We start from the raw sequence: 20362 nt of genomic DNA on the forward strand, positions 1-20362 counted from the left end.
TGCTAGAGAACAGCTCTTTTCGCATGAAGCCATTGGGGTAGGGACCATGGCAAAACACGAGCCCCCGAAATCCTGCCCGATGACCGTCCCGACCTCAGCGCCCGCCTCTGCTGCTGCAACAGGCAGTGCTTTTCCCAGGGGGGCGACAGTCCCCCAGGCACTCGCCCCGTTGTAGCCGGGGGTTTCACGGCGAGGAGCTCGGGAAGCTGCCCCGACACCGCTCCACATCCGCGTCCCGTGACGAGCACCCAAAGGCAGCAGTGACACCAGGGGAGAAGGGACAGGCCGGCAGTGCCAGGGGACAGGCCGGCAGTGCCAGGGGACAAAGAGCTGCCCCTGGCCAGCGCGGCTCCCAGCGCCTCCCGGGCAGCCGCCGCTCCCGGGACGTTCCCACTGGGCCCGCGTACCCCTCACCGTGACGTGAGGCTCCTTGCAGAGACACCACGGAAAGGCTTCGGCTTCACACCCAGCTCCGGCAGACACACTTTGTTGTGAAAGACCTCTCCCGCTGGGTCAGGCCACTGCTTTCACACAACCAGGTCATTACTTAAGACATTAAATTCAAGTAAGGCAACATCACCATATTTAATTGGTGAAACTAGACCAGAAAACATGGTGATCACAACACCTTATGAATTTGCTCCAGCCTTGGGCAAAACCCATGGGAGAACCCTGGGGACGGTGCCCACAGAGGCCTCGCCGTGGCTGGAACCCACCCGCGGCTCCTCGCTGCGCTCCCAGCTCCTTCCCACAGGGACTCAGCGCCACCAAGTCACTCCAAAAGTGGAACTTGAAGAGAGTTAAGCATTTTTTAAAAGACTTATTAAAGTAAAAAGTGCCAACCTACTTTTGGTCATCCATAAGTCTTTATATACGATAATAAATTCCTTACTTTTGGAAGGATTTTGATTCATTCACAACACAGGAATTGCAAGCAAAAGAAGATTTAGATTTCAGCGTTATTTGCCAGCTGACTCCCCCCATTGATCGAGGCGCAGGTCCCCGCACCCGCGCGGCTCGCGCCGCTCGCCCCGAGCCCGAGCGCAGGACCGCGAGCGGGAGCGGGCGGCGGGGGCGCGGGCCGGGCCTTACGGTGCTGCGCGGGTCCCGCCGGTGCCGCTCCCTCAGCGCATCCTCCCGCGCGCGGGGCGCCGCCGCCGCGGGACAAAGTCGAGCCCGCGAGGGCGGGGCGGGCGGCGCCGCGTGACGCGGACACCGCGTGGGGGCCGCGCCCGCGGGGGGAGCGCGGCGCACAGCGCCGCCCCGCAGAACGGAACGGGCCGCCCCGAGGTCGCCTCTCGCCCAGCTGCTGCTCCGCGGGGGCCGCGGGTCACGCGCGGGCGCTGCGGGGCGGTCACGAGTGAAGCCGGGGACACGCGCGGGCCCTCCCTGAGGCGGCCGCCGCGCGCCCGCGCACCCAGGGGCACGGATTGCAGTGCGCAGGCGCGGCGGGCGTCGCGCGAACCTACCTGCAGCGTGGGGCGGGGCTCGCGCGCTTGCGCCCCGCGCCCTTTTGGGCACGCCCGTGACGTCACCAGCGATCCTCGCGCGGGCCGAGCTCCCCCGCCCTCCGCGGCGGGAGCACAACAAGAGTCACGCGCGAGGCGGCCTGAGGCGGGGCCTCGCCGGGAGAACCAATGAGAGGGCTCCCCGCGGCAGCGGCCCCGCCCCCGCGCCGCGTCACGGCCGCCCCTGCGCGGCCCCGCAGCGCGCGGCCCCCGCGGAGCGGTGCGACCATGAGGGAGACGCCCGCGCTGCCCGGCACCCCCGCCGCCGTGCCCGGCTTCCTCGCCAAGCTCTGGGCGCTCGTGGAGGACCCCACGAGCGACGCCGTCATCTGCTGGAGCCGGGTGAGCCGCGGCCTGGGCCCGCGCGCGGGGGGCGGGCCGCGAGGGCGGGCCAGGCCTGGGGGCCGGCGGGGGCGCGGGGCCTCGCGTAGGCCGCGGGGTCGCGGCGCCGCAGCAGGGCCGCGCCGGTGCGGGCAGCGCCCCGGCCCGCGGGCTGGCGGCCGGGCCGGTGCGAGCTGCGCCGCTGCTGCGGCCGAGAGCCACGGCCCCGGGGGACCGCGCGCTGGGAACGCTCCTGGCTCCGCGCGTCGGTAATTACCGAAAAGCGGCGGCACCCGCGAGAAAAGGCTCCTGACGAAGTAATTAACTTCTCATCCTGTCTTCCTAAGGCTGGGAAAATAGCCCTTGTTGGCCTCTTGTGCCTGCGGGCGTGGAACATTACAGACACGGGCAAGCGCGTAGGGCGCCGGGACGCACGCAGGCCGCGCTCGTCTTAGTGCCGGGCGGTTCTTCAGCGCGCGGGTTTCTTCCTTTTTGTTCTTTTTTTTAGTATTCACTTCTTTGGTCATTTGCAAAGATGAAGGCAAACATCATTTTTGTGAATAGAACTGAAACATGAGGTATACCTACCCAGTTCCAGGAAACTTGGGCTTGAGAGTATGACGAATCCAAAGCTGTTGTGCCGTAGCTACCCCTTTTCACTGCTGGGTTGTGCTGTGCGAACTTGTAGTGGCTCTGCCATGTAACTTGGTTATTTTTGGTGGTGACATAGCGTACGCAGTGGAAGAACCTTGTCAGGGGTATCAGACTGGTCAAGCAAGATATAAGCCCTCTAGTGGCATGAATTCCACTGTGTTTAAGCAATATTTATGTCTCCTGGGAACCAGCAGAGAAGCAAATATGTATTGTGTGGTTGTGTTTTTTTTCCCTTTGGCTTAAGCTCAAAACTTTTTTTTTTTTCCTTCTTTCCTTTAAGGCCCTTATTCAATAGGAAAGTTGCATGTAACGGTATTTTTGGGTTCATACTTTTTAGTACAGTCCTCATTACTCAGAAGTGCCCATGCAGGCAGTTCCTCACTAAATGTTTTGCCCTTTCGTGTTTCAGGAGCTCTCTCTGTCAATTTACATCTTCACACATGAGTAGTCTTAGAAATACTGTGCATGTTCTCTAACTGCTGCTTGGATTTATTTCCTAGAATGGTGAAAATTTCTGTATTCTGGATGAGCAGAGGTTTGCTAAGGAGCTCCTTCCCAAATACTTCAAACACAACAATATCTCCAGTTTCATACGTCAGCTTAACATGTGTAAGTATGACTTGTTCTCACAGGTTCTTTCTGCCAAGCTCATTGCTACTTAGCATTCATTTGTGTTTCTTTAATCAAAACAATTAACTTGGCAGATCCCTGAAAACCTGAATTCTGATCTTGAGCTTATTTTGAAAAAGGGATCGATAATAACGGACCTTGGCTTAGTCTTTGTTTTCTGTATTTTAACTTTGGGTCTCTTTAATAACAATAACATATTGTTTCGTATTGTACATAACAATAACATACATTGTTTCATATGTACATAAAGGTTAAGTAGTTTAGTTGGCTGTAATAGTGATGTTAATGGTAGCAACAAATTAGTAGCAAACCTGTAAATGTTTGGAGGAGCAAAGGTGGTATCTTACCCCCATGCAATAAGTGTGTGAAGAAAGTTGCCTGGATTGTGCTGTTGCCTGCATTGCTGTGTTAAAACAGGAACAGTTGTACTGATAGATAGACCTGGACTAAATTTTTCATTTATATTTTCTGTGATGTACTTCTGAGCATGATGTAGTATTAGTTACATGATACTGTAAATGTACAACCTGTACAGGCAAACAGTGAGATGGTAGTTCAAAGACAGTACAGTATGCAGGGCTGAAACGCACATCAGAAATAGTTGCTTTGCAATAGATATTTTATGGGCCAAGTAGAGGTGAAAATCGCATAGAAAATGGCCCTTTCATTTAGCAAGTCCTTTTGAGGTGAGGGGGGGTTATGTGACTAAGCAAATTCTTTTCAGGGAACGAAAGGATCAGAAAGATGCTGTAGGTATGAACCACAGCTCTTCGTGAGCTAAGCTGGGTATTTCAGGTATTTCAGCAACCAACTATTTGTAGATATTCTGTATCTCTTTCTTCAGTACAAATGAAAGCTCTCTTCCCCCCCCCCCCCAAAACTCATTCTTTTCCATTAGGATAGAAATGTTTCCTACTACCTCAACAGGGGTGAACTGTAGAATTCATCATAGAGCTTTGCTGAAGTTTGCTAATTTACAGCATTGCATTGATGGCATTGATGATAATGCTGTGGCTTAGTTGAGGGAAATTGTTGAGAAGAGGGGGAGGTCCTTGGCGAGTGAATTTGTTTAGTCTCTAGCTCCTGCATGTTCATTCCATCTCAGATGTGAGATAGAGAAAGATCATTTAGACTCTGGGCATGGTGGAGATGCTACTGTTTGTGTCAGGAGTTGAGATTCCAATGCCTGAGTGTCAGAGGATAATGTAAACAAGCAACATCAATTGTCTCATAGCGAGATTAAATGGTGAGGACATGTAAAGACAGGCAGTGGTGCGGAAGACTTCCTTTCCTGCTTGGTTATCCTGGGTTTGAGTAATGTTATCTATGGTAGTGATATCAAGATGCAGTGAACCTGAGATACATTAAATATGTTAAAAACTTCAGTGAGGAGAGAGATTTAAAAACTTCAGTGAGGAGAGAGATATGGATTACTTTGTCAACTGTCTTTTACAGTGTTGAAAATAGAGCTTGCAATGTGCTTTTTTTTTTTTTTTTTTTTATGCAGACAGTCTGGATGTTATGGAAAGATAAGGCTGAGATCTAATTTCTACTCCTTAAATTTTTCTGTAGACCCTATTGGTACATGATATTTATTTTGTGAGTGGGAAGGGAAGGTGCAAAATTGCATCTCTTCCATTGGGGCAAGGCTTTGTTCATGACTTCCTAATAACTCACCTTTCTGATTAACTTCCCTGATTGTTTGGACATCCCTGTCTTGGCTTGGGATACTGCTGATAGGCTTTTGCCTTGCATGCCATTCATGCAGCCTTTGCCAAGATTGTTGGGCAGTGTTGCAGAAGTATTCCCCAGCAATGGAATTACAACAGCTGGAATGACCGAGCACTAAAAAAAATGTGTAGCTGCTTTTGCATAGTTCCTACTCCTAAAAACTATTACAGTGGTTTTTTTGATACTTTGGGGTTTTTCTTTAGTTCTATGTTATGTCAGCTTTACTTTGAAGCTTTACATATATATATATATATATATATATTTAATCTCTCTTCACAGATGGATTCAGGAAAGTGATTGCACTGGAGAATGGTATGATTACAGTGGAGAAAAATTCGGTCATTGAGTTCCAGCATCCTTTCTTCAAGCAAGGGAAGGCACACTTACTGGAAAACATCAAGCGCAAGGTATAATGCAAGAGTGAATTTCTTTTTTTTTTTTTCTTCTCCTTGTATGAAAAGCAGGTTATGTAGAGCAAGTCCAGAGACCATTAGTGCTGTAAAGCAAATAATTCTGTGTGAACCAAGGGGAGCATTGAGGCTGAGCAGTAACATGTTTTGTAGCTCCTCTGAATTCTGTGAATGCCTGGCCTGAGCCTTGGCAAGGCTTCCCTACATAAGCTCTTGGACAAAACTCTTCCCCACGTTCTTTAAGAAAGCACTGGAGGAAGATCCCAGTCCTTACAGTGAGCGAACTAGATCCCTTCTCTATCCAAATTCACATACACAATTATGGCTTCAATCTTATTGGAGTAGCAGAATTTTAAAGGGTCTTAGAGTGAAAGAATGAGAAGAAATACACTCCCCTTTTCTGCTCACTGATAACACTGAGAACAAAAGCTACAGCCAGGGCAATAGAAATCACTTCATTTGGGTTTGTGTAAATGATGATGTCCCTCCAAAAATGTATTGCCACTAAGCTGCATCTTTTTTAGTTCTTTCCAGTTTTCACTTGTAAATTTGAGTCTTGTCTGACCTGTTTTGACACAAGAATTTATCCTCTATTTGCTCATGGCAAGCCATAATATCTTTGCTGCCAGAGGAGACTCTCATGATAAATCCTGCTGACATTCGACCTGCAGAGTCTTTTCTTTGGAACATCATAATGTGGTGGCTCTATTGCCCACATTAATAACAGCACCGTGTAGGCTTGAGGATTAGCTGGAGAGTCACAATTGCGTTTTGATTGATCCTTCACTGGACTATCTGTGCTCCAAATCACAGTTGATCAAATATAGCTGTACAGTTGCTGCTCTGAGTCAGGCCTCCTCCTATCTTCCCAGACACTGTAATTACCATCTTGTCTTAGCTTGCCCACCTCACGTTCTGGTGTGTTGGGACAGTCAACTGATGACGTTCTGTATGGAGCAGGTATCCCAGGAGTGTTGCTTTGGGTGGAGTGCCCTAGAAGAAGACAAAAGCTTTATTTAGTGCCAAGGACATTGGCATGGCATTGTTGAGTAGGCTGTGAAATGTATTCTTCATTGCACATGAAGGGTTGGTGATTTTGTAATGGGTCAAACCTCTGTGAGTTTTTCCTCTGCTTTTATGGTCTGCAGTGGAGTCAAATTTCAGCACTTACTGTGAATTGGGTGTCAAAAGTCCAACAGGAATTCAAGTTTGAATGCAGGACTTCCTTTAGTTAAAATCCCTATTTAGGGAGTTAGCACTAGGATCTCGGCTGCTGTGCATCTGTCTTGATGCCCTCACTAGCTATAGAGTGTGAAGAGAGCAGTCCCTGGCACTGAGGTGGAACTGATTGTTGTTTTCTTAGATACAGGCTGAGAGTATTTGAAATTTCCTTGGTCTGCCTTCATCTTTTTGGTGGCTTGCCTGTACAGGTGCTATGTTGAAAAGGAAAAAGACAGTCATGATTTCATTTGGGGTACACAGTACGCACCTGACCCTCTACAACAAGTACAGAGATACCAAAGAATGTAGACAGAAAGGGATCAGGGCACTGGATCCATGCTTTGCAGTACTGGAAAATACTAGGAAACCTTTTAGTTACTTCTGTGGAGTGTTTACATAATAGTTCTGTTCTGTTTCCTTATGGAGTGATGGACTCTTATAACAATGTAGGTTGACTTCTGTCCGGCCAATTTTTCTACCTCTTTTTTTTAAGGTACGTTCACAAAATCTGAACATTCATATATGTGATGTACCAGACATCATGCTGTTTTGAATTAGTGATGCAGCCTTCATGCAGCTGAGACTGTTCTAAGGACTGCACCTGTAGCAACTGCCATGTTTTGTGATATGCAAAAATCATGAAGTCTTATGTAATCTTTTAATGAAGTTTGGTACTTTTCATCTACAGGCTAATAACTCCTCCTTTAGAAGGCCCAGTCCTTAGTAAAGCTTATGTAATCTGATCCTGTTGCAGGTTTCTGCAGTAAGAACCGAAGATCTCAAGGTCTGTGCAGAGGATTTACACAAAGTGCTGTCTGAAGTCCAGGAAATGCGAGAGCAGCAGAACAACATGGATGTCAGACTGGCTAATATGAAGAGGTAGACTCTGTCTGTTTCAGAAGCACTCCTGTATTGAGTGTGGTTTATGTCTAATGGAGCCTGACTCTAAATGTGGGTTGCATTTGAAATGAAAACAGATTATATGTATTTTATTATATGCACTGTATTTTTCCAAGAATCCCCATGCCACCCATGCAACATTCTGAATCTTATTTCTTTATATAACTCAATAACAGACCAGAGACTAAGATTGAGTGTTTGTGGACTGCTTGAGATTTCATTTTGGTTTCCAGCATCTGTAGTTTTTTAGGGGGACCACAGCCTTTCCTGTCCAAACACATAATAGGATTAGGTGCAGTGAGCGTTAGTGCTTCGCTTTCTTATTAACTGGAAATGAGCTTTGTATTTCTTCATCTCTGTTGGTTCAGGTTCTTTTTGAATAAATACTGGGAATTCAGTGTGACTATTGGCATGCAGGCAGGTCTCAAACAAAGCTCAGAACACATCTTCACACCCTCTGTTCGTTCGCTCTTTCTAAGCGAACTTTCTAAGTTTGTTCTTATTTTTCCCTTAATCCTTTTTAAACTTCTGAGGTGATGTGTGTTATACTTAGGCTATTTCCAAACACTAGTTATTCTGAGGCATTGGAATATCTCATGTCAAGATTATTGGTGGAGCAGCAGATGATGAGAACATCCTTATTAGTGAGTGTTTGGTCCTGCCTGCTGGAGTATGAAGCTAATGTAATCCGTAACTGTTGGATTTGAATAACTGATTGTTAGTCACACAGAGATGGAGTTTTCCATTGGTCCTACAAGGTGCTGTGAAAGTTTGAAAGCTGTGGAACTAGATCATATAAAGTAAACTCTGTTCATCCTCTGTCTTCTGATTTATTCTGCATTGCAGAGAAAATAAGGCCCTGTGGAAAGAAGTGGCAGTTCTAAGGCAGAAGCACAGTCAACAACAGAAGCTGCTGTCTAAGGTACCATTGCAGCATCTTCAGTGCTACCATCCTTATTCCTGCCTCTATGATATCTGATGGCATTCTTTGCTTATGTAGAATGACAAATGACACAGAGCTGAACAGGCTATATTAATGCAGCATAGACAAAATGTTCACAGTTCCTAAGTGTCCAGGAATTAGAAAAAGAATCACAAGCAAAATACTAAATATTTCAGTATGTTTGAAAGCTCAATGAGGCTAAATTATCTGGAGAGAAATGGGTAAAGCAAGGGGTTTTTTTTTTGTTTTTTTTAAGAATTCAGCACTGGGCTTGGGGGTAAGTGTGGGGCTTGGAGGCAGTGAATGGTAGTAAGAACATAGAAAGAGATGGCAGGCAGCTGGAATGGATTCTGTGAAATATCTCTGGCCACATCAGATTTTGACCACTCAAGAAGTCAACTTGGAACCCACAAACTGTACGTGCTGCTGCATCGATTTTTCTCTGGTTTCTCTCAGCTGTTTCTGGTCTGGTATCTTCTGTAGTGATTTTTGGTGGTATATTGGATTAAAAAAAATCTTAGTGGGCTCATTTTTTTCAGTGCCATTTGTAACCTTTTAAGACAAGAACACAAATGGAGATTTAATATACTTACTAATTTCAATCACGTAACTACAAAAATTTTGCACTAAAAGCTGAATTAAGTCTGAATTAATAATAAAGTATCGGGATTGCTGTTCTGATCACTTGTTCTTTTACTTTTTTTTTTTCTTTTTAGATTCTTCAATTTATACTAAGTTTGATGCGAGGAAATTATATTGTTGGGGTCAAGAGAAAAAGGTAATTACTGGCTAGATGACAAATTAGTGCCAGATATGCGTTACGGGGACAAATCAAATTCTAGAAGAAACATACTTAAGTGTAATTTTTATCACTTGTGTTCTTTCATTCAAGAAGGGCACTCATAGAGAATGCCGATAGAGGTAGAAAACATGAGATAAAGATTTCTTCTTCTTTATAACTTTAGAATGTAATACATCTCCAGTACATTTAATAGAAACAGTCTCAAAAAGCAAGGTTTCTTAAAGTGAAATACAGTGGTTCTTCCTGTTACTGCAGTTATTTGGCATTGCCCCCAGTTTTTACTGCTGAAATGTACCCTCAGGCCATGTTTCTTCTCAGGTCTCTGACAGACGCTGCAGGTGCTTCCCCTTCCAAATACAGTCGCCAGTATGTTCGCATTCCTGTGGAGAGTGGCCAAGCAGTAAGTATTCCAGGGGCTGAAATGCTGCAGCACGGAGGATGCCATGCCGTGATTTCTCCCACTCCCTGCAAGTCTTCCTTGTAATTGTTAATATCTTAGTCTTGTAATCGAATACAGTCCATTTTGAGGTGGACAAATTTAAAGCATTATCTTGTCCACAAGATCACACATTCCATCAATTTGGCATAGGTGAAATCCTAATGGGGAAGAAAATCTGCAGGGAGAATACAGATTCTGCATTATTCATTGTTTGCTGTATCCTGCAGGTGACTTTTTCTGAACATAGTTTGGATGGTGGAGATGGAAATGGTACAGGTCTTATCATTCGAGATATCACTGACACTCTGGATAATGCCACTGATGGGCTTCTTGCTCTGGCCCATACAAGTAGCAAAGCCAGGTATGTATAAGGATGAGAAGTATTTGCAAATGTCATTAAGTAAGTATTTGTGTTAAAGTGACTGATATGAATAATGGGAAATAGCCCCTGAATTCTTTATTATGTCTGCACCTGATGGGCTTTTTTACAGCATGCAGCATTGGCCAGGGTCAGCAAAGCCTTTTAAGGAGTTCATATCTCTTTGAGAGTGCCCGTATTCTCAGCAAGCTGGTTGACACTTACAAAAGTTTCCAGTACTGCTCTAGCTTAAAGTTTTTAAGCTTTACTTTTGATGTTTTACTAAGTGCAGCTGAAGGTAAAACATTTTTTGTGCCCTCATATTCTTGTAAAAGAATTATTTGATTGACAATATCCAGAGTCAAATATGCAGCAGTTTGGAATCTTTTATTTTGAGGGACATAGTATGATGGGTTTCCCTCCCACCACATGCCAATGTACCTCTCATATCCTCTTTACTGTGGTAGAATGGAATGTTCTGCTCTCATACATGCTCACCATATAAGCTGTAACAACATCTGTCTTTAGAAAGTTCGTTTTCCTTCTTTTTTGAAAGACCAGTTGATTATTTGAACCCTTGGTGGGTTTGACCTCGTTAGGTATTAAGATACTAAACTTCAAGCAAGGAGCAATACAGTTGCTGAATTCTCCTGCATCTTCTTCCTGCATGAGATATATTACATAAAATGTCTGTCATATTTTATAGAGACACACAAACAACTCTGGATCCAGGCTTACCTATTTGTCAAGTATCACAGCTGGTTGAGCCGAACTGTGCAGAACCTGTGCCTCCTATTCAGATAAAAGATGCTAACAACTCCAGTGAAATAGGAAGTGATGCTGTGGAGCTCCATACAGCACAAACTAATACTCCAGAAGACCCCGTGTCAGTGATTGACTCCATATTGAATGAAAACAATTCTGGAAACCAAAATGATCCTTTACTGGACAGGTTTGTAGATCTTTATACTAACTCCTTTCTGAAAACTGTTTTATGCAGTATGGGATATTTGTATTAAATGCTTTTATATCAAAATTTTAGAGAATATTATTAGACCACAGTAAATTAACTTTTCAAATACTTCAGCTAGGAATAACTGCGTGACTGTACTTAGCACTGAACATCCAGATTATACTATCCTGCCTTACTGGTACAGCAAGATACAGGGTAGTGACTTGGAATTTTATGTTGTTTGTAGCTAAGTATTGCAGTCTAGGAGATAGTTTGCAACACAGCAAGAAGCTTGGCAGGGGAGCCATGCATGCAGCTTCCTTTCTGCTTGTCTCATGTCCTACCTATTGTCCTGAGAAACAACTGAAACATTGCAGCAATCGGGTTACTGTAGCTACCAGAGAAGCAATCTTGCTTTAGATATAGGTTATTCCCAGTCCTTTGCTTATCACACTTGGTTCCAATGTGAAAGCCATCAGAACTGCTGCTTAAACATAGAAGCTGGCATCTGAGAGTGTTCAGAAGTTAATAAAATAAGGAGAAAATATGTATGGAAGGAAGAACTCATTTTTTTAATGATAACAATTAGTATACATGCTGTTCAGATGGCTTTGCTTGTACCTGTTCTGCAAATAGTCAGGCCATGAGAAGCAACACAGGAATGTGGTTTCTTGTATTTGTATAACCTGTTCTGCAAGCCTTGGTCTATCGCCCTTACTCTCCTTTTGCCCCAACAGCTGTAATAACCGAGAACTTAGCAGATCGTTTGCTGCAGTTTGTCTACACTGTGGTAAAAAAGAAAGCCCTAATTGCTGACTGTTTCTCATGATACAGTGACACTTTGTCTTTTTAGGGAAGAAATCCAGGATTTTCTAAATTGCATTGATGCCAGCCTTGAAGAGCTCCAAGCAATGCTCTCTGCCAAGCAGTATAACCTTGGTTCTGAAGCCTTCACTGAAGTGAGTGTCTTTTAACATATTCGGATTTCTAGAAGATATTAATTAGGTTGTATTATGATTTTTTTTAATTGATTTATTCCATGTTGTAATGGACAAAAGGGAAGAAAATCTTGAGAAATAAATAATAGTGGATAGTAATGGTACGTAGTCATTCTAGAAATCTAACAAAGGTTAAGTTAACACAAGAGCCCTTTCTAGTTCACATAGTTTCTGTCCTGCATGTAACTCAATTTCTTGAATTGTCTTCAGCCTTTTCACATACTGTGACATCCTGATTATGGGTTTCATTCCATGTTGTGATACAGAATGAAAACTCAGCCATGTCCCTTGAACTGCTGAGAAATGTGGTGGTCTTCTCTTCTGTGACCATCAATTTTCTGGTTTAAAGTAACTTGCTGTAGGCCTGTGGAGCAGAGCCAGCTCGTCTGCTTCAGTGGTGGATGAGTGGATCTGCCAGATGCTCCTGTCATGCCAGGATTTCTCTGAGGTTCTGTTTTAAGAGCCTTTTATAAGACATGTTCTCCTACATATGGTCTTTCTTTACTTTCAGACATTTAACCCTGAGCTGCCAGCCCTGGATATGAATTTGATGGAAACTTCCCCTGGTATGGAAAATGTAAGAGTGAGACTTTTTTTTTTTCCTCCTATGATGGGGAGGATTAATTATGATGGGGAGGTGTCCCTGCTTGAGCAGGGGGGTTGGACTAGATGATCTCTAGAGGTCCTTCTAATCTCAACCATTCTCTGATTCTGTGATTAATATGATACAGAGAACTAATTTTGACTGACAAATTTGAAGGGTGGGAACTGATTGATAGCACAGCATAAAACTGCTCCTTTGTCTAATCTTGTTGTCTTAATGTTTTCAATTATCATTGTAGGCATATGTTATAGAATTATTAATTCCTTTATTATTATTATTAAAAATAATTTTAAGATTCTAGCCACAGTAATATACTCAATTTAAATACGTGTTCAGTCTAGCGTTACTTTGCTTTCAGTAACATATTCTTTGATTTCTAAACACGTCTGAATGCATAAGGAAAAATGAAACAAATTGGTTCACTCAACTGTCTGTGAGAATATTTTAACTATTAATTCTGTTCTCTGTGCTGAGAATGAGGAGGTTAAGAAAATGTCGTATTTTGTTCAGTATTTGAGTGCAGTTCCTTAGCTTGTTTCTCCTCACATCAGAGATTTACAGGATGCCTTTCTGCCAAGTAATAACTAGCTTTGGGGACTATATTTCAGTTTAAATTGTATATATTAGTCTCTTTGAAGACTGAAGAGAGGATATTAAAGGAAAAAAATACAATGCAGTACCTTGTATTTTTCTGAGCACAGCTGTATGGCCTTTCCTGAGGGGACACACTAAAGTTCTGTGCAAGTGCTCTTCTTCTAGTACCTAAAATTTTCCCATGCTACAGAAATCCTGGCAAGTGTGACTTGTTTGTTTTATAGTCCTGAAATAATACTTCAGCTGGGACTGAACCTCCCTTCCCTCCCTTTGATAAGTTTATGTTTCACCATGCCTCCCTCTAAGAATTCCTGTTTGTTGGTCCTTGTGAACAATAATGTGTCTCTAGGGTCGGAAGTTTGCCTTGGCCAATTGTTTCTTCCTTTTACCTCCTTCCTTCACTTTTAATACTGTTAACCCAGCAGTAGAGACTGGGAGCAATAGAGACTTGGGAGGCATGTGCCAAGGGGGTGTTGTTAAGCAGTTTGCCTTACCTGTGTACTATTTGCTTTCAGATTGCAAACCTGGCAGACAGCACTGAAGATCTAGGACCAAATGAGAGAGAAACAGCAGGAAACAAAGGTGGGCAGGAAACAATTTGAGAGCTGTAGGAGTTCCAAACTCTTTCAAAATTGTGTGTTCTTATTTTTTTCTAGCCAGTAATACAGTGTACCGCAGTTTGTGAAGACTGGCAGATACCACTGATATTAATGGAGCTGTGCCTCAATCTTGCAGCTCCATCCTGTGGCCCATATGCACATGGATTGTTCCCGTTTTATTACATGTGGCAGAGTGCCACAGTAGGAAACATAACCGCAAATCTGACTGCAGACGTGTCTCCTGTATGGGCTACAAAACCTCATGCGTGCAGTGCACCTCGCTTTGCTGCTTGAGTGCTGCTGCTTTGTGCCTTGTGTGTCGGTGGCTTGAGGCCTGCTTCAAACACTGGTTCTTACAGACACGAGAGCCTTAACTGTAGTTCGTAGACTCTTGCTGCTGTGAATGTAGACGGGCAGAGCACAGCTGTTCTCTGTTTTTTTAGTGAATGAATTTTTGAAGCAGCCTCTTCAGGTTTCCCTCCAGTCCAGAGTTTAAGTTATTTGTTTTTCCTCAGATATGCAGCTGATACAGTACAAGGCCAATCCTCTGCTTTCATTATTTGAAGAATTATCCTCGGGCGAAGCAGTGGGAAAAACAGAAGATCCAAAGGACCTTTTACTGGCTCCCCTGGAGGAGAAAGCTGAAGGAAGATGGAGAGCAGGTAGTGAAACTGTCTTGCCATTAGCAGCTCCAGCAAACCAGGCTGAGCCTCTTGATGCCGTAGGAATGGGTGATCCACCTCTCCTCTCAGAGGATGGGAATGGAGAGTATAAACTGTTTCCACTTTTGATGCTCAGTCCTGTTGCTAACTTCATAGAAGAGGCCTCTGAGATAGAACCTTCCTGAACTTGTGTAACATCTATAACTGGCTGAGCAATGTAAAATAGGTAACAAAGATATATGGATCAGCGAGAAGTTTCATCTTCTCTCTCCTCTCCTGCCTCTTGGGTGTCATACTCTGTATAGGCAAAAGAAGGTCCTCTTTCTGCAAGCGGAGAGCAAGCCGGGAAAAGATGAAATCAAGGTCAAAGCAAGAACTAATGGGACTGAAGGCACTGGGAGGAGGGAGAAACAACTTCCCTGTAAACATTATTGCAATGTATTCTGTAACTGTTTTTATCTGATACTCTTACTGCAACTGCAAGAGGAAATCTGTTTGTATGCTGTTTGTAAAGTTTGGCTGTTTTTTGTTTTGTTAGCTGGATAGTAGTGTGGTGTGTGGTATTTTAAAAATAGGTTTTATTCTTTCCGAAAGCCTCTTTCAATATGTGGCTTGTCTACAAATTGTGTAGCTTTTGTTTGACTGTTTTACTTTAAATCCTGAGGGTTTTTTGTTTTTTTTTTTTTAATATTTTGTGGCTATAATGTTTGCACCTGCTTAGAGCGCTTTCCTACTCCTAGACTAGCTCCTAGGTACTGGCAACATTTTTTCCTATGGAAAAATGCATTTTAATTGTGGAATATTATTTTTTAACATGCTGACATGTGTCCATTGCCATGGATTTTAGCTGTTATGGTAGGAAATGCTTTCCATCCTGCATAAAGCGGATTTCTCATGCACATTGCATGGCAGTTCTTCTAGGGTAACTTGCAGTTAGCACACAGGCCACTTGTTCTCAATAATTTTGAACTGATCCTTTCAGGAGATGCTTACCAAAGTCCAGCAGCTGTCCTTGAAACTAGAGTGAAGAAAAAGGAGTAATGGAGTAATTTGCTTTGACATAGGACAGGATTTTGAGACTTCTCTTCTGCTTGCAGTTGCTACTTGTTTACCTATCCCTATATGAGCATTGGACTTTACTGCATTTTCTGCTTGTGGGGTCTTACGGATAAATTTACAAGATGTGTTAAACTGCAATAAATTGCAAAAAATAGTGTCTGCTTAACCAAAAACCCTTTTCCCCAAAATTCCTTCCTATGCTGTTCTCCTACCCTGTTCTGCTAGAATAAAGTTCTGCACTAGGCTGACCTTCTGCAGCTTCCGTTTCCTGAAGAAACTAGGTGGGAATGTAGTTCCTGCTGTGGATTCTCATCATATTGTTCCATGATGGAGTCATCACACTGCAGCTCACTGTCAGATATTTAACTACCTAATAGTTTTTTTAAATTCACTTTATCTCTTAGGAAGATAGGAAACCAAGATTTAGAAAACTGCAGATAGGAACTTATGCTGCTGTATCTGGTTCATGTACTGGTTTAGGAAAAGTGTGTATTTATGCAAGTTTACTAACAGATTGCAATAGAAAAGGGACAGCTAAACAGCAAAGAAAAAAACAAGCTAAAGCAATTAAACTCATGGATTACAAAATCAGTGCTTGTTTCTTGTATATTATCTTTTGTCTGTGTGTGCTAACACGTTTCCCAAACAAGGCTACTGCAAGAGCTGTATTGCTTTTCAAGGAGTCTCCTTAAGCAGCTGCTGCTATCGATTTGCATTGAACTGGAGCCTGGCACCTGAGTTTTCAATCTGCCAGCCTGCAGAAGATGGAAGATTGGTCTTGTTCTTAACCTGTTTGCAACCACAGTGGAATGAAGGCTTTTGGCAATGGGACTGAGCGCCACTGAGAGTGTAGGGCCAGGCTGGCTTGGGAGTTTGTACATCTGTAGGTGGCAGCTTGCCAGGTGCTGGCCCTCCTGGCTGGTGCACAAGTCCAGGACACTCTATTGCAGCGTTCTTGAGGAGGGACTTGTAGTAGAGCGCTCTCTAGTTGACAACTGAACGTCCTAATAGATTGTGTGCTGTAAAATGGCAATTCCAACCCTGTAGACAATTCAGGAAGCTGCTGTATTTTTAATTTCAGACAGTTGCTGGAATAAATCACTGTGCCCCAAACTTTGAAAAATAAATGTTACTGCTGTTAAAAAGGAGCCAAGTAGTCTTGATGCTAGAGGAGATATAACACTGCATGGGAAGTGAAAGGGGGAGAGCAAGATGAAAGACAGGACTGAAAACTCCAATAGAAGTGGGATAATTTGGCTGCAATCAGCTGTGCTGCCAAGACACAGGAAATACCTGCTGCCTTTAATAATTTGGTGTGGATGACGGCTCTATGAGAAAATCCTGGCAGAGGAAACAGCCCTAGGTTGGTTAATGTGCAGTTTATTGGGTGCCACCAGCTCCCTGGTGCTTAACTTGCAGTTGTTCTTGAAAAGCCCTGTGCTCAGGGCTTTTTTTTGCACCCCTATACAACCTCTTTGCATAGGGGTGATGGGCAGGTGAATGCAGAGCCTGTGAGGCTGTGTCCCATTAAGTGGATTTTGTGGAACTCCCCAGCTCTTTCCCTGCTAAACCACAAAAAAAAAAAAAAAAAAAACTGCCTTGAAATGCCATTTCCGAAAAGCAAAGAGATGAAAGAAGCTGGTGCAACTTGCGCAAGCATTTCCTGGTTTTTTTGTGTGCTTTTTTTGTTTGCTTTTTTTGTTGTTGTTTTGTTTTTCCTTGTGAGCCTACTTTATGAAAAGTGTAGTTTCCTCTTGCAAGTAGCAGGAATAGGATAATCCCATGTCTGCAGTGTGATGAAGGACTAAATTACAAGCATAACTTTCTACATACTATTTGTTGAAACTGCCCAGTGAAAATATCAATGTCTAGGAAAAATCAGGATCATAAGAAATTTTAACTAAAGGGAAGCATTTGAAATGGTGGGGTGAAGGGCAGAAGTACTTGGAATGAAAAATTCTGAATTTATTTTAGTCAAACTTTGAAAAGAAATTAAATAGTTTCAGATCACTAGCAGTGTATTTTGGTTTTTCTTATCCCATTTTGTTAAAATGAGCATCCCTTTTCTGAAAGGATTGCTTGTTTGTTTTGGACGTGTTTGTTTTCAGTAGAAAAGGTGTTCTGAACCCATTTGCGTTGGGAGTCCAAATCTCTCTTATTTGATGTCAGAATTCAACAGCTAGGCTGGAGTTCTGCAGAGCTGCTCTCCGAACACAGGGAGACCGTGCAGGAGCTTTCCCCCCCACTTCTCCCAAGCCAGCGGCTCTGGCTGCTCTTTAAACTGGTGTCTTGGTGACTCTTGCTCCCAGTCATCCCAGTCATTCGCGTGCCGAGGCTCCGACGTCCACCACAAGCTCCAGGTACCCGGTGCCTTTCCATACAGGAACGCTTTCACTGACACTTGGACGCTTTCCCTGCGTTGTGCTCTGGGTTTGCTGCAGACAATGTGTGACAGTGACCGTACAGCAGACCGGGAGCAAGTGAATCTTGCCGCGCACTTGTTCTGCCCCAGTTTCTCACCCCTCTCAGTTTCTGTTTGGAGCTCTCTTATGTGCCAGAGGGTGACCTTGGATGCCTGGCTGGAGGCAGCTCTGTGGGCTCCAGGCTGCAGCGGTCATGGGGGAAAGATGCTAGTTCTTGCTGCCCTTGTGGCCGCTGCTGGGCTCCCCAGTTGCAGCCAGTGCTGCCCAGTTTGTCTGGGCAGCGCCCGTCGCTTGTGGCCAGCCCTGGGCAGGCAGCAGGGGCTCTGCCCACCGCACCCTTAGCTGCGTGGGGTGGTTTTCTTTTTGCTGACCTTTTTGCCAGAATACTGTCTGCATGCTGAATACCAGAACGGCAGAGACAACACATCCAGCTCGCCACAGCAGATGCTGTTTTCCAAATTTACCTCAGATTGCCACAGGTTGTAGGATGATGATTCTTTTCGTGATGCTAAAACCTTAAATAGGCCCTTCTTCCTCGAGCTTGGCTGGGATACTGAGGAGCTCGTGATCAGTGTTTGGGTCATCTGCTGAGCTTCTCTGGCACTGTTATCCTTAGTTTTATACTCTTTTCATAGAAGTAAACTATTCCATTATTTCTACTTTTGTGTCACATAATGTTGCTTCTCAACGCTGCTTCTGCAATAAAAGACGGTGTCAGCCTGGGGTGTCCTCGCCCAGGAGCTGCCTCCCTGCCTCTGCCATGCAGTTCACTTGCGTTTGGCCTGTGGCGAAGGGCTGTGTAGCACAGCACAAACCTGCGTATAACTGTGCGTACGAGATAGTGTTGGGCTAAAAGCACTTCACCCCTGCAACCTGATGCACAACACGTTCTGCCACCACCCACCGTTGCTTCATCGTGATGCAAGTTTCCTTCCTTCTCTGGTGTCAATGCCCAGAACCAGTGAGTGGCTTCTGGTTTTAGTGTGCTGCTTTGCAGCAGCTGGGAAAGGAAGGATTGGTTTCCCTTGACAGCAGTGCGGTGAAAATATCAGAACCCACCCAGGTCTGATGAGCAAAGCGTGATCAAACCCAACGTGCCTATCACGTGCCGCTTTCATCGTCAGTTCTTGTGCACTTTCAGACCAGCACTTCACCCAACCCTTGCTATCTCACACCGCTTGTACTTGCTCACACAGAGCTCTCCAGAATAGGTATTAGTCCTAGGCTTGCAAAGAAAAGTGAGCCCTGCAGTGCGCATGGGATGTCCTCAGCTGCTTGAAGAGAAATACCACAGTCTAAGAAAAGCTAGATAAATCCTCTTCTGCAAGCTCTACCAGAGAGACAGCTCAGCTCATGATGGTCTTCCATATTTCCAGTAACAAAATTTGATTCTAGTCTTTCCTGGCCTGTATGAGGCCACCTCATCCAGTTCCTGCTAAAAATACTTTGCTGCCTTCTAAAAAGGGTTTGCCATTTTGAAAAACACTTTGTCCAGTTAGTTCCCCCAAGCAGGAGACAGGGCTACTGCCCAGCTCCGTCTCTGTGTACAGGTGTCTGTACTTAACTGGCATTATATACTGTATTTGAGAGATTTCTCCTGCCCATGTCCTCCACTAACCAAAAATGTAAATATGTCTGTATATGTTCACACACACACACACACACACACCTTTTTTTCCATCAAGCCAAGGTAGTTCTCAGTCTGACAGTTTCAAGGATGGCACATACACTGATGGCAGTAGGTCCCCTGGTGACTTAGTCTAAGTTAAGCAATGCTTTTGCCTTTCTGCCCAGCCAGCCATGGAAGCAGATTCATTCATTTGAACTTGACGTGTTCTTTTCTCCTCTTTGTCTTGGAACCAAGAAGTCTGCAAACCTTGCAACCAGCTTGCAACAACTTCTTCCTCTCCCTCTCAGTGACTGCAGACAGGAATTGCATCTCATGGAAAATTTCCGATGCAGGAAATAACAGGGCTGCAAAGAAGCAGCATGTGAAATCAGGTCCCCAAAATCTCTTGCTAACTAACGTTTTTAATTTTGTTTTCAGATAGGCGTTAGGTTGATTAGGTGCCCTCTTTAAATAAAACTGCAAATGTATAGACTATAAGAAATGAGTTAAACTGGTGTTTCTCCAGCCTGTGACTACAACACAAGTTTATAAAGATATTTTATTCAAATAAAGGTAAGGAGATTCCAGAGCTGGGAAACTGATGTGTGTGTGTGCATGTGTGTGTGTGTGTGTGTGTATGTGCGTGTGTGTGCACGCATAGTGAAATCACAGTCTTCAGGGGAACATAGATAAAAATATTAGAACCTGAACAAAATTTCAAACTCATACCAATAATATTACCATAATTAGATCAATATTAATAATAAATAGTCAAAACAATATATATATATGCTTTCGAGCACCATTATTATGCAGAATTAACAAGGTCTCTAGAATAACAATGTGTGTAAAGTCTTCCAGTAATCTATAGTGAAATCCAGGTGCCCATGTCCTTAATCTGTATTGTTAATTAAATGCAATTAATCAGTTATTCATCAAAACATC

General features: G+C 44.0%; 1 protein-coding gene across 2 annotated transcripts; it reads left to right on the forward strand.

Moving 5' to 3' along the window:
• Positions 1 to 1736: 1736 nt before the first annotated feature.
• On the forward strand, positions 1737 to 16428 carry LOC112960421 (heat shock factor protein 3). Of its 2 annotated transcripts, none has more exons than XM_026054665.1 (13): positions 1737 to 1850; positions 2984 to 3092; positions 5124 to 5251; positions 7230 to 7354; positions 8222 to 8297; positions 9035 to 9096; positions 9439 to 9520; positions 9787 to 9920; positions 10624 to 10869; positions 11723 to 11828; positions 12379 to 12444; positions 13581 to 13647; positions 14180 to 16428. In XM_026054665.1, the coding sequence occupies exons 1-13, from the start codon at positions 1737 to 1739 to the stop codon at positions 14509 to 14511; spliced, it is 1647 nt and encodes a 548-aa protein (XP_025910450.1). In that variant the 3' UTR covers positions 14512 to 16428. The 2 variants fall into 2 exon arrangements, with proteins under 2 accessions (XP_025910450.1, XP_025910451.1); XM_026054666.1 differs by lacking the exon at positions 14180 to 16428 and adding an exon at positions 13722 to 13892.
• The last annotated feature ends 3934 nt before the right edge of the window (positions 16429 to 20362 follow it).

This window comes from Nothoprocta perdicaria, unplaced genomic scaffold (genome assembly GCF_003342845.1).
Source record: "Nothoprocta perdicaria isolate Ctin4 unplaced genomic scaffold, notPer1 scaffold_124, whole genome shotgun sequence".
In the NCBI taxonomy this organism is placed as follows: Eukaryota; Metazoa; Chordata; class Aves; order Tinamiformes; family Tinamidae; genus Nothoprocta; species Nothoprocta perdicaria.